A 13,746-nucleotide genomic window follows, 5' to 3' on the forward strand; every position below is an offset into this window, starting at 1 on the left:
AAAAAAAAAAAAAAAAAAAAAAGTCAGTATTGATTCTCACTAAAAAGCTACAGGAATCTACTGTAATTGATCTTATGAGACACACAGGACTGGGAGAAAAACATGCTTTTACTCTCTGAAATAAATATATCCTCATAGGCATCATATAAGTGCCTCTAAACAGTAAAAACCAAAAAGAACATTAAGAATTCAACTTAAATTATTTATGCATATAACAAAGGTTTGCTAAATTGAAAGTAATTCTGTAAGTTCACCTAAGTTATGCAGGCTAGTTTGCTAGCTTAAACAACTAACAAAAGGAGCCAAAACACACTCAGAATCAGGTATAAAATCCTGATCACAGTAACGACAATGGCTGTTGGTCATTAACTTCAACAGTATCAGAATTTCAACTTTAAGTATTGTTCTTGCGAATACATATTTCCAATTGGATGTATGTTCAAAATTATGAATCTTGATAGTAACAATGCCAAACAAAATAAAATCATGGGGGTCCTTTTTGTAAAATTTTTGAAAAGGCACCATAGTTTGTGAGAGACCTTGAAGGTTGTTAAACATTAGACTTGCCAACATCTACTGATTTGAGAGACTAGCAAGATTTCTTCATTTGTTTGTATTAAAACAATAGCAGTTAAGTTTCTCATGAGACCATACTGTGAATTATATTTCTTCAACTGCCAAATATAGGCTAGTAATTTTAGAAAAATTAGTAAATTTAYAATCACTATAGTTTTGCATCCCATGGTACTCTGAAATACAGCACAGGATAACCACTGAGATTAAGGAAAATAAAAAAAGTTCACTCGACTATTAAAACAAAGTCAAGAATAGGCTTAGTATTCATACTTCATGATCAGACAGCTATCCCATTCTCCCTCTTCCCTCAATACTTGTGTTCGGAAGTACAGTTAAGGCATCTTACTCATTAAAAGTAAAAACAGTCAAAGAAAACAAGCCTGCTTTCTTGAAAATCTGCTCTATTAAAAATACAAAAAAAAAAATTATAGCCATCCTATTACAGTATTTTTACATTCATATTTACCATAGAACTGATCTTTAGRGGGTCTTTTTTGGTTCCATCAGACCGATACCTTAAAAACAGAACAAGTTTGAGTTTGGAATAACTGCATCAACATAAAAAACCATCTTCCAAATGTTGTATTACCATAYGGTTCTAATTTTATTGTCCAGCTGTAAAGCCTCTTTGATCCACTCTACTGCCTAAAGGCAAAGCAATTGCCAGTTGTCTAGGGTAACATTTTTGATTTATGATTTCTGGATGCTAGCACATTTTCAATAAATATACTTAGGAGAATTTTAATACCATTTTCCTGGTAAAGCCTATCTTTTAGGTAATTCGCTTTGCTGTCTAATACCACTACAAAAGGATAATAAATCTTTATATTCAAATGATCCTCTCCTAATATCACTGAATGACTCTGATATCGAAGAGATTAAAATGTAATCACAAAAAGTTCTAACTCAGCTAATTATCTTCTGATTAACCATTTTCATTAGACAAAGGGAATGTTCTAATAAAATATTTTATAACTTTYAGTGAAAGATACTCACGCAAAATCACCTCCTAAAGTACAGATAAGTTGAGCACCAAAAACACTCCATAAGGATAAACCTCCACATTCCCAGGTCACCATAACAACACAGCTATCAGGTGACCATCTGATAAGTTTAACAGGTCCTGTTTTATTCCAAATATCTGTTCAAAAGCAGACAATAGATTACCACATGAAAGATATCAAAATTACCTTTATTTCTTTTATCATATACAAAGAACAAAAACAGCATAGAAATAAAAACTTTGTTTTCCAATTTACTACTTTGTTTCATCTAACCATCTAAAAATGAGTAAGCAGAAAATAAAGAATTAATATTTTCTCTAAAAAATATGGTCAGCTTCACTGGAAGCTAAGAATTTATAAAAACAGGCCACAAACACACTGCTATGGCACAACCATGTAACTGCTAAGATGGTAAGATGATTCTCGGGGAGAGAAAGGGGGAAAATCTTCCTTTGGCACTTATCAAAACTGCCAAATTTCCCTTTTATAATAGGCACAAATGTTCAGTTAAGGACATGATTTACCCATTCATATGCTCCCACTCTCAAGCCCACAGTACTTATCACTACTACATGAAAAATTTTATCAAGCAGAATTCTGTTTAGGCAGAGGACCGGTGGTTTTGTCAATTTTTTTATGCAGTTTTGGACTCTACATAATTTTCTACAGAATTACAGAAACCATGACAACTATTTTAAGTCAATTCCCACATCCATATACCCATTACCAGTTTTGACAATCTCTCATTTTCTCAGGTGAGTAATGGAAAAGTCATCTTTTCTATTAATAATCAATTGAGAAAAAAGAGGAGGAAAAATACTAATATCAATGACATCTCAAACAATGAATAATTGCTAACTAGCAAGGGATAAAAATATTCTTTATTACCTGAAAAACAGCTGGAAAATTCTAGCAATATAATTAGCTCACCAGGATACTGTTTTGGTGTCAGTTCCAATTTATGAGAAAATTGCATGGCTCCAGTGGTGACATCTATTGTATAGACTTGTACAGAGCCGCTGGAAGAGATTACACATGCTTTAGGCTACAGGAGTATTTGGATTTCTAACTGATATCATTAGTTTAAAAAAAAAATCTGTCATTTATTGTTTAAAAGTGGCTTTCCCATTCTCAGAAGTGCTCCATTCATATACACAATTTAATAGAAGTAATTAAAAAAAAAAAGTCTACCCATGACAATTTTCTAGCAAGAGTAAGTTCTGATCAAGACCAAATATTTTTATAAGTATTAATTTTCCCTTTTAAAAATGGGGAAAAAGCACCCCACACCTAACATTTACGTATGTGTCTGATACTTGGTAATACTAAATTTATCTAGGAGAGGCACTGTGGCAAGTAACTTGAAAGCACTTCACAAAACATATTTACAAAATGATCCCCAGAATACCTTTGGGAACTCAAAACCTGGTTAACATTGGTTACGAAGTACCCAAAGAACTGAAAGTATTCCATTTTCTGAAAACATACACACATAGGGAAACCCAAGTATTTATACGGCTTCCAACTCTGTGACAATCCATGCAATGGACACACTATCTACTATGTGTTGAAGTTTTAAAGTGCACTAGTGCACACTAAAAATTAAGGAATTATAGTAACCATTTTTTGCTTCACAGGCAAACATTAAAATACAGCATTATTATCACAACCCAGAATACCTAAGAAAATAGTTGAAGACTAAGCTACTCAGATTACCAAGTTCTTACAAAATTCTCTAAAATAGTACACTCCAGCCCTTCTAGAAAAAGATTATATAGGAGGAACTGTCTTGAAAATACAAGAAAGCAAACACCAGAACTAAGAGCACTTTCCCAACTTTTTAATTTATGGATATTTCAGTTATCCAAATAGGCAACATTCTTCTCAACCAAATCAACACTTCAGTTTGGTGCAAAGTGTTCCTATTTCTTGTTCTGTGAGCATGATTAACTGCTTAAAATTGATTTTATAATCTTGCCTTGAGAGTTAACTGGGACATCAGCACATTCCCAACCCTTGCTACAGCTCAAGCTACTTTTATTTTCCACAGATGGAAGAAAAAAAACAAGCATCAGTGCTAGCTTTATCACAACTATGCAATCATTCCTTCTCTTCCCTCCTCCAACCTTCCTGACAAGGTAATTATACCACCTCTAGCAAGACTGATTATTTTCACCTTTAAAGTCTTCTGCAACACAACTTTTTAAATAGAAACTAGTACTTATGCTTTATTAAAAAAATATATCTCCCATTCAATTTGTCTTACAAAACTTACTTGGTACATCCAAATGCCATTAGTCTGTATTTGTTATTTACTGCCACACAAGTTCCATCAGTCACGTCTTGTGCCCAAACACCATGGAGCTGCTGCAAAGAAAAGCAGTCACACAATTTTTTTGGTTAAACAGTACTTTTAATCATGATAGTCAGCGTCTATCCAGTATTTTTTACAAAATTCAGCAATCACTGAACCAAAGCTCAAAGCTGTCCAAGAAATGGGGTTTCATAGTACCAATCCCAAGATGCTCCCAGTTAGACCAATTTGACAGACATGGTCAAAACCAACCAAACAATATATGTGTAATATACATTCATAGATATATACAAATGTGAATATGCATATAGAGCTGTTTGCACAGTGATCCAACCTTTCTACATTGTAATCTAGCTGCCTATTTGGGGATAACAGTCAAAAATTCCACAAAATCGTGACAGCAACACTTCTCCCATGAGCGTGACACTAGTTTACTGGACATGTTTGTCCATTCACTACAGGTTTCCAGCCACATTTACAAAGGCAGAGACAATCCCATAATCTGGATCTGCTAGATGACCATCATCTAGGCATTTTTCTTTACAGTCCGTGCATCTACAGCAAGAAACATAGCTGTATTTTAAATACCAAGTCAAAGCAATATTTAAACTGCCTAGCATATTAAYGTAGAAACATCAAATCAAAGTCTTTATAATATCTTTTGTTTCAATATTAAGGTAGGTTGTATTTCTATCTGAAATTCTATTTCTATTGCAAATTTCAATATTAAACTGACATGGTTCAGATAAGTAGTCTCCCTACAGACAGGCATCTTCTTCTAATTTTTGTTAGGAACAATGCAACAAGTTACACATAAGCTGGATTTTGATTATCAGAGCTCTGAATAACCAAAGCAAATCAGGAATCTGGATTTAACTGCAAAAATCCTTCTACTTTTTTCTGTAATTAAAATAAAGAACTCTAATTATAATGATTAGTGTGGCTGGAAGCTTAATTTCAGGAAACAGAACATATGGCTTGGAAAAGATTCCTTTAAAATAAGTTCTGAGATTTGTCGCTATGAAACAAGATGGACCTAGTTACAGCTGAAAGCTAGAAATAGTATATGACACTCTGTAACTGGACAATTTACCCCTTACTACCCCCTCTTATAACTAGCAATGGAAAGTCAGTTGCAGAGATAGGAACACAACTTCAGGACTGTAACGAGATTCTGACGTGACATATAATTAAAGACCAAATCTACTTCCAACCATGCTCTCCCACAGAGCCAACATCTAGGCATGAAACAATCTCATTCAAACTATGGTATGACATCCAGCATTGCTCTCATGTTGCCCTTTAAGCAGTTTATACTTACAAAAATAATTTTTAGGTAAGCTGACTGAAATAAAGAGCAGGAAAAAAAAYTCTAATTGCAAAATGTGCACCAAAAGTATTAAATACCTCAGCAGTGAATCTACTTGACACTGGTGTAATGAAACCAACTCTTCCATCATTAAAAACAACAGCAAATCCATCAAGTGTGGCACAGTACTCCATATCCCTGATGTGAACATCTTCAAAGCCCAAAAATGAACCTGCTGAGAAAACATTAAAGATTTTAAGATACATCAACACAGTGGCACTGCAAGCTAGCAGAGATTTCAGTTCTTTGTTTATTACTTCAGAGCAAAAACTAATTTCAATAGGCAATTTATCCACATTTATAAAAGAGACATTTTTCTTTTCTCTGCTTGAGAAGAGACAACATCATGTTTTATATTAGAGGGTATTTCTCCAATATTTAGCTATAAGTTTAAAACAAACAGACACACACCCCTACCTCTAGAAGACTGCAGGTCCACAGAAAATGGAACTGTGCATAGGTTGATGGCCTTCCTTCCATTAGTCATGCCATCCCAGTGAATAAGATGGAGAAATCCATCAGCAGTAGCAACAAGTAGATCCTCTAACACAGACTGCAAACTAACAAATGCATTTGTCATTCTCTAAAAAATTGCAGCTTAAATCAGTATTACAGAAATATCAACTAATGTAACAACCACTACATTACCACACTTTAAGCAGCTATGTCAGCTAATTACATAAAATAAACTATGAATTAAGTGCAGAAGCTCTCTACACAGTAAAGGTACCAAACTGACAAAATATGGTATATTTGTTTCCTCTCCCTCAAGAATCTGAGTTCAGGAACAGGTTTTTATTGTTACAGTAATTATTTAACTGGTATATAAACTGCTGAAGGTTTTTTTTTTTTTTTCATTAAACATAATACATTGCTACCCACAATCAATTACTTATTCATCCTAGAAGATCATCAATATTGCCTTGACTATAAATAATTTCAAACCACCTTGTAACCTGAGGTCTAAGCTTGTTAAGAGATTTCTCCTACAGTCCTCCCCAAAAGATCTCAGAAATTCAAAACACTGCTGATCTATTTGCACACAGATAAAAACCAGTATCTTCTCAGGAGTTACTGCAATGTCTCTCTTCTTTACAAGGTCTGTTGCCAAACTGCACTTTGTTCTCTTTCCCCCATCCCACACCCTTCCCATCCTACACGGTTTCATCCACTTTTCATTCATGCTCATTCAGTACGTTAAATGTTTATTTACAGGAAAGGCATTCACCACAAAAAAATTGAGTTGAACAAAATATTACTCTAAAACAAACTAGCAAACCTAAGTACACGGTAGGTAAGGCGCTGTAATTCTGTCCAGAGTTTTGTTCTGATGTACATATGTCCACAAAATCCCTAAATCACATATTTAGTCAGTCTATTGACTGTCAGGTATCAGTATATACAAGCCAAGAAAAAAAGAGAATGTCTACTTTCCATGTACTATTTCCCAAAGAGTAATTTACATTTTTACCTTCTTAGATTTACCAGTATTTTCCTTTTGGCTTTTCCCTTCCCTTTTCAACAAGCAAGTGCTGTATGCAGAAAAAGTCTTAGCATATGATTAGTGAGCACACCTTGTAATAGACGCTTGCAAGTCCAGCACTTTCTTCATTTCTAGATTTAATGAAGGAGCACATTGTTCTTCCTTATAATGTGGGGTCCCCTTCACATGCGGGCTTCCTCTAAAAGAGAACAGAAGTATTAAAACTGAAACAAAATGTGTCTCAAAAGAGAAAACAGTTATTGACTCACATAGGAAAGAAAACAAGAAATGCACTCCAGAAATTCTCCACACAGATTTAATCAATTTCAGAAAAGCAGTGATTCCACTGCTTATGAAGATAAACACAGAACATCTCCAATTCATTCCTCACCAAAATGCACTACAGATTTTAGATTGTGTATGTTTCTTCAAATCCTTTTGCAAGATAAGTGTTTACACTATTAATGCTGCACAGATATCCCAACAGGTAGTCATTTATTATAGTAATCCATGTGAGTATTTCTTCATTAACAAAAAATTTAAGACCTAGAAAAGACATGGCCAAACACGGCTCTTCCTCTAAATAGATTATCACACTATACCAACTTCAAGATGCAGGAAGTTTCCAATTTTTGTTTCTTTCATTCTAGATGTTACATGTAAACTCTCTCATAAAATACAATATATTTTAAACTTCAATACAGCATCACCAAATAATTCCACATATGCCTCTGATAACATTATCAGAGGTTTAACAATAATACTTTTCTAAAAAGTGAAATACAATCCTAAGTATCGAAATATCATGCCATCTAGTGCAGAACACAGGACTACACTAATCAGTAAATCTAAATTTGCATGAAAAAGTCATTGCAGACAAATTAGAGTCAAATCTGGTCTAACTTCATTAGTCAGTAACAATAGATACGTACACAAATTCACATCATCTTTACTGGGATTCTGACTGACAATTTTTTTTTCTTACAGCAAGGTAAGAAGCAGAGACCAGGGCAGCCACAGTTTCACGTCAGTTTGACGTCACAAGGATGCACTGATCTCCTTCCTGCCTTGACTGATCTCAGTTTACACTACAGTAATTTCATTATCACTTTATAGCAAGACAAATAATTCCTTTGAACTGTTTGATGATGGAAGCCACACCTTCTTTTATACAGTAAAGATAACTTGCTAGTTAAGGTAAGACCACAATGACCTYTGATATGCTAGAGTTAGCAGAAGGAGCTAGGAACATCTCTCCAGAACAAAACCATACTGACCATCAAGGATTTCAGTAAAAATGAGAAAAATTAATGTAAGGTTAGTTAATTTGCTGCCGTAAGGGCTACATTTGTATAAACATAAAAATTATGAAATGCTTGTTTTGCATTTCAAAAGATAATTAATTACAAATACGGTTGACTTGGGAAAAGACAGACTTTCATAGATGCTAGCTATCAGGGAGTGACAAGAGGACTGAGATATTAAAAAGATAACTAATTAATAAAAACATTTTCTTCTCTTAAATTGTAAATGAAACTGCATTTCTTGAAGTCCATGAGGTCAAATACATCTGATTTGGCCTGGCAACTTTAGAGTCAAAGACTTCATACCAAAAGAAAAGCTATACCATACAAGATTAATTCCTTCAGACTTCTATGTCTTTATGGTAATCTGTCATTCAGGGGAAGGAGAAGGAGACAAAAAACTACTACTGCTGCTTCTCCCTCTCAAGAAGCGTTTGGAGACATGTCTTTCAAGCCATGAATGCACAGGTCCTTCTTTGGTCCAGTAGCATGGGATGAACTTAAAGGGTAAAGAAGGTGAAAGAAATGGAAAACGCATATAATAGCATCACAGAATCACAGAATGGTTGAGGTTGGAAGGGACCCCTGGAGATCATCCAGACCAACCTCCCTGCTCATGTAGGGTCACCTACAGCATGTTAGACAGGGTTGCATCCAGGTGGGCCTTGAAGATCTCCAGAGAAGGAGACTCCACTACCTCTCTGGGCAACCTGTGCCAGTGCTCCATCACTCTCACAAGGAAGAAATTCACCCTCGTGGTCAGCCAGAACTTCCTGTGCTTCAGTTTCAGTCYTGTCACTGAGAACCACTGAAAAGAGTTTGTCCCCGTCCCCTTGACACCCTCCCTTCAGGTACTTGTACACATTGATCAGATCCCCCCTCAGKCTTCTCTTCCCCASGCTGAAGAGGCCCAGCTCTCRCASCCGTTCCTCATAGGGCGGGTGCTCCAGCCCTCTGATCATCTTTGTAGCCCTACGCTGGACTCTCTCCAGTAGCTCCATGTCTCTCTTGTGCTGGGGAGCCCACAACTGGACGCAGGACTCAAGATGAGGCCTCCCCAGGGCTGAGTAGAGRGGCAGGATCACCTCCCTCGACCTACTGGCAACCCTCTTCCTAATGCACCCCAGGAGACCATTGGCCTTCCTGGTCACAAGGGCACGTCACTGGCTTATGGTCAATTTGTCCACTAGGTCTCCCRGGTCCTTCTCTGCAGAGCTGCTYTCCAGCAGGTCAGCCCCCAGCCTGTACTGGTGCGTGGGGTTATTCCTCCCAAGTACAGCAACCTGCATTTGCCCTTGTTGAACCTCATGAGGTTTCTCTCTGCCCAACATACTCCCAAGCAAGACAAAATGTCTACAGATTATCAAGGCTAAAACCAATGGTATAACTGAATTAACCTCAGCAACTAAAACTGAATGAAAATGATCACATAAATATTATTGATGCTTGTATAAATATTACTGCTATATGTACATAGTGCAACATGCAATATGATTCTCACAACTGAGGTATACAACCAAGTATAAATACAACATTTCTAAAGAGTACACACTATAAAGCCAGAATAGGAACATACAGTTTAAAAGGCATCTTTTGCTCAAAGAAAAATTGCAGTCTCATGTGGACAGCATTTTGTTCGTCTGTTTTTAAAATTAAGGGTGTTTTTAAATAAAAGTAAGCAAGATTATCAATTGTATTTGCTAATTTCAGCTAATTTGTTACTGTCGGGTATACTTTTTCCTTGGGAGCATTATTGTCACAATCAAAATGTCAGTACTTTAATCTGTTTAATACGTAATGATAAATTCTCCACATCAAAAAGAAACTTACTACTGGCAGGAGCAAAACTACACTGTCTTCACAAACATTCCACATCTTCATAAGTCAGCTACAAGTTGCACTGACCTTTAAATCAAGAATGTGTACTGCTGACAGAAACAGGAAAGAATGTCTGTGTTGCCACATCAGCATCTGCTACACTCAAATACAAATTTTAAGTAACTAAGCTCTGCAGAAGGATTGAAAGGAATGAGCACACTGTAATGACTAAACTTAATGTATGAAACAAACAGTACTGCTTCAATTCTACTTGTATTTCAATACATATTTAAAGACATCTTCACAAAGTGAATGAGTTTGTGATTTAAAGAATAGAGAAAATTACAAGTCAAGCACACAAAAGTCTATTATCTGTCCCTTTATTTTCTGAGTTCTGGCACTAATTTCCGTGAATAACTGAAGGCCTGTATGCAGCAAGATTCCATGGTCAGGTATTTTATTCATTAATTTTAAAGATACTTGCCTTATCTGCTGATGTAACTAAAAATTTGAATAGGTTTCTTAAACTCAGAATTCAGAAAAACTTTCCACTATACGCGTGATCTAAAAACATCCCAAACAAGAGGGAAAAAAAGGAAAATCAGACTATTTTTAATGGTAAAATGCAMGTTTTTAATGGACATTTCAGATCATTTTAAACCGTATTTAGGTGGAAGTTCCAGTCACAAGGTTCATTCTCTGCTCTCTATTTCACATTATAGATGATGWGCTTATTCACAAACAAGAGCCCTATATGTTTAATAAAATACCTTGGTGAGACTGCAAATCTAAGCTGCTGAATCTTATAAATTATCTTTTAAATAAGGATTAAGAAGAATGGTGAAAAAAATTCTACGTTAAGGGTTGCCTTTCTTTTCAAAAGACTGATTCTTTAAGGTTTTCCTACCTTGACCTTTTCCAGCTGTTCACTTCTAGCCCTTAATTCCCCCAAATGTAAGTGAATTGCTAAAATCCCCACATGAAATCCTAACTTGTTGTATTCCTAAGAGGTATTGTCTCTATAATATTTTGATTTTGTTAAAAGAAAAAAAACAATAAGCTCAAAGATGCAAGATACAAGTATGAGAAAACTGAGAATAGTATTTTCGAAAGAAATTTAAGTACTGTAACTATAAAAAGGGGAAAGCACTAAGCAAAATTATAACCAGTCAGCCTCCCCTGAATCTGATGGATGAAGGAGAAATAGGAAGGTTATTTTTCTTCTTCTTCTAAGAGTTTGTTGTTTGGGGTTGGGGGAGGTCCAAGGAGGACACAGGATATAAGCACGCTCAACATTCCAATAGAACAGTGCTGCATTTATGTCTTTTACTACATAAATGGTGGCTAAATGATGCAGTAYGATCCACAGACAAAACTTACTCAGAAATATAATTAGCAGGCTTAATCACTGCTAGCAGAAGCAACCAAGAAATATTTAGAAAGAAGGTTGATTCCAGTAGAAATAGAAATACTTCTCATGATCATTGACGACTTGAAACRAAGTATGAAACTTACAGAAAGTTCCCTGGATTGTCCTTCAACATATCATATGGATGTCTTCTTTATTAAAAATAGCTGGAAAATATGTAACACACACATCTGAAATCTACTACTRGCTCAATTTATCCTATTCTTCCTAAAGAAATATGGTTGCTTCCTTCAAACCCAATCAGGTCTGTGTTTTTCAACCCAAAAGAAGAATTTTTTTCCCTAAACAGGCAGAAATGTAGGGAAAAAAAAGACAAATTTCTAAACTAAATTAATTTATGTTTATAAATTAACTCATGCTGTTACTAGCAAACTATCCTGGGCCACAGTGCTCCACAGCCAGGGAAAAGCCTCACTGGAAAAAACAGACAGTACTCCTTTAGAAGCTGATCAGTAAAGCATATGCTTACAGACTTCTTTAATTTGTGACAAAGAACAACACAACACCTTTTTAGCCTGACTGTTCTGAAGAATTTTCTAGTTTTTCAAAATAAGGTTTTATTTATCTATCACTGGAGCACTGTATTGGGAGGTAGAGGTAACAGATATGGATTTAAGTTTCCTCTTTACTATCTGGAGTAATCAGAGTAATACAGGAAGCTGGTTTACATTTTTATTTGATGCCTCTGAAACTGCCAGACTGTTGTGATATCAGTTTATGGCTTTACCATTGCGATGTCACACACAGAAGAACCTAATTACTATCAAGAGCACAACAGCACAAAGGTATTTGATGATTTGAATACTTTCAGAGATTAAAGTACCTGAGAAATTTAACATAATGTTCCTTAGACAAAGAGGAAACAGGACCTTAAGTATGTGGGATTACAGTGCACTTCATACCAAACAAAGATTTCAATAGACAGAAGGTGCTTAAAAACTAACATCACGAAGGCTGGGCAGAAGATAACACATAATAAAACTATTACTTATAGGTCCATAACCAAAAGAAATCCTAGATTGTTTGCATATTACATAACTTTAAAATCATAACTCCAGTTACGGCTGTATAACAATTTAGAGAAGTTCATGGATGCTCTCAYGCTGAACAAATTCTATGCTTCCAAAAAAAGTGAATGTGTCCAAATGTCAGATATAATAACAAAATTCAAGTCAACACCATCATTTCCCATGAGTCAAATCACAGCTGCTTGAGAAAATGACGACATTTTACYGAAAAAATATATAAAAAACTCTCCAGACCAGTTCATCATTAAGTACCTTTAGAACAAATAAGTGAAACTAACAAGACTAAATATTTTTTATACTACTCTGACACTATGAAGTTCACAGTTGTTGCTGCTAAGATAGTTAATTCAATAGTGCTTTTGGCAAAAAGCAGTTTGATGTTTCTGCTATTAGAAGCATTATGACGTGAGAAAGAGGGTAAACAATGTTTGTGAATGAACTCATATCATGAAGTAGTCCCATTGCTCTTCCTGAAGTCACAATAGCAGAAAATTGGCAATATTGATTACTGTTGTATTAGCACAACCAGACAATGCTTAATAATTGTTCAAGGGTTCATGCCAAGACTTCACTTAAGCGTACTGTCTGTASAGCTATTACTTTTTTGTAAGTCAGATTTAAACAAATTGTATTATCATCTCTAAATACATAATCCTTCAATGATAATACTTTTTTATGAACAATTTTGGCACAAGTAAAACACGTTGCTCTGTGAGCTTTTCCTTCATAGGTGGAGTCTGTCTCCTAAACCTGCATCTCCCACAAGATACTGCAACTAGCCATCAAAAGAAGTGTATCATGTACAATCCAGAGTATATATATGTATGTGTATTTCTATATACACAGAATGCAACAGCTGGGCAATCAAAATTTAACTAAGAGAGCCTACAAAACAMATTATAAAAGCTCCAATTATAAAAGATAAGAGTTATAAAAAGTAATTTTTAGTACAGTTAGTACAGTTTTCTGTGGTTTGAGGACAGTAATAAATAGCTAGCATACTACTCAATTATTYGTTTTTAAAAGCTAAATGGTTTACCAAGTTATTATCCCCATCTCAAAGACTTCTTAATGAAGTACTAAACCTCCTGAAAGCACACATAATGGGCTAGAAAGCACCACAATAGTTAATAAAAATTCCATAACAAAACTAGTTTTATATATGCATCATCCAACCAATGCCAGAAACAACTTACTAGAAGAACTACACTGTTAAAGTCTAGTTCAAATGTAATTCTCCCCCCCAAATGCTTTAATAAGTTAATTAACTATACTTCTAATCATCTGCCTTGCATAGGTGCTGATCATTCTACAGTTTAACGTACAAACTTTTGTACACACTCATCTTAAATCTACTGAATCAGAGAAAAACTGTCTTCATGCTTATAATGTAATTTATGGTGCCTATAAACAGTCTTGCT

At 35.1% G+C, this 13,746-nt stretch overlaps 1 protein-coding gene across 1 annotated transcript in view; it reads right to left on the minus strand.

Moving 5' to 3' along the window:
• The window catches only part of RIC1 (RIC1 partner of RAB6A GEF complex), a 52,633-nt gene that overhangs the window by 18,357 nt on the left and 20,530 nt on the right, over nt 1-13,746 (minus strand). Inside the window, exons 4-10 of the mRNA XM_085307307.1 lie at nt 6,838-6,945; nt 5,681-5,823; nt 5,302-5,438; nt 3,856-3,947; nt 2,511-2,599; nt 1,573-1,717; nt 1,043-1,091 (exon numbers count right to left, since the gene is read on the minus strand). Coding sequence (XP_085163433.1) covers nt 1,043-1,091; nt 1,573-1,717; nt 2,511-2,599; nt 3,856-3,947; nt 5,302-5,438; nt 5,681-5,823; nt 6,838-6,945 — 763 coding nt within the window. The remainder of the gene's footprint in view (nt 1-1,042; nt 1,092-1,572; nt 1,718-2,510; nt 2,600-3,855; nt 3,948-5,301; nt 5,439-5,680; nt 5,824-6,837; nt 6,946-13,746) is intronic.

This window comes from Rhea americana, unplaced genomic scaffold, assembly GCF_003343005.1.
Source record: "Rhea americana isolate MKP2758 unplaced genomic scaffold, rheAme1 scaffold_103, whole genome shotgun sequence".
Taxonomy (NCBI): Eukaryota; Metazoa; Chordata; class Aves; order Rheiformes; family Rheidae; genus Rhea; species Rhea americana.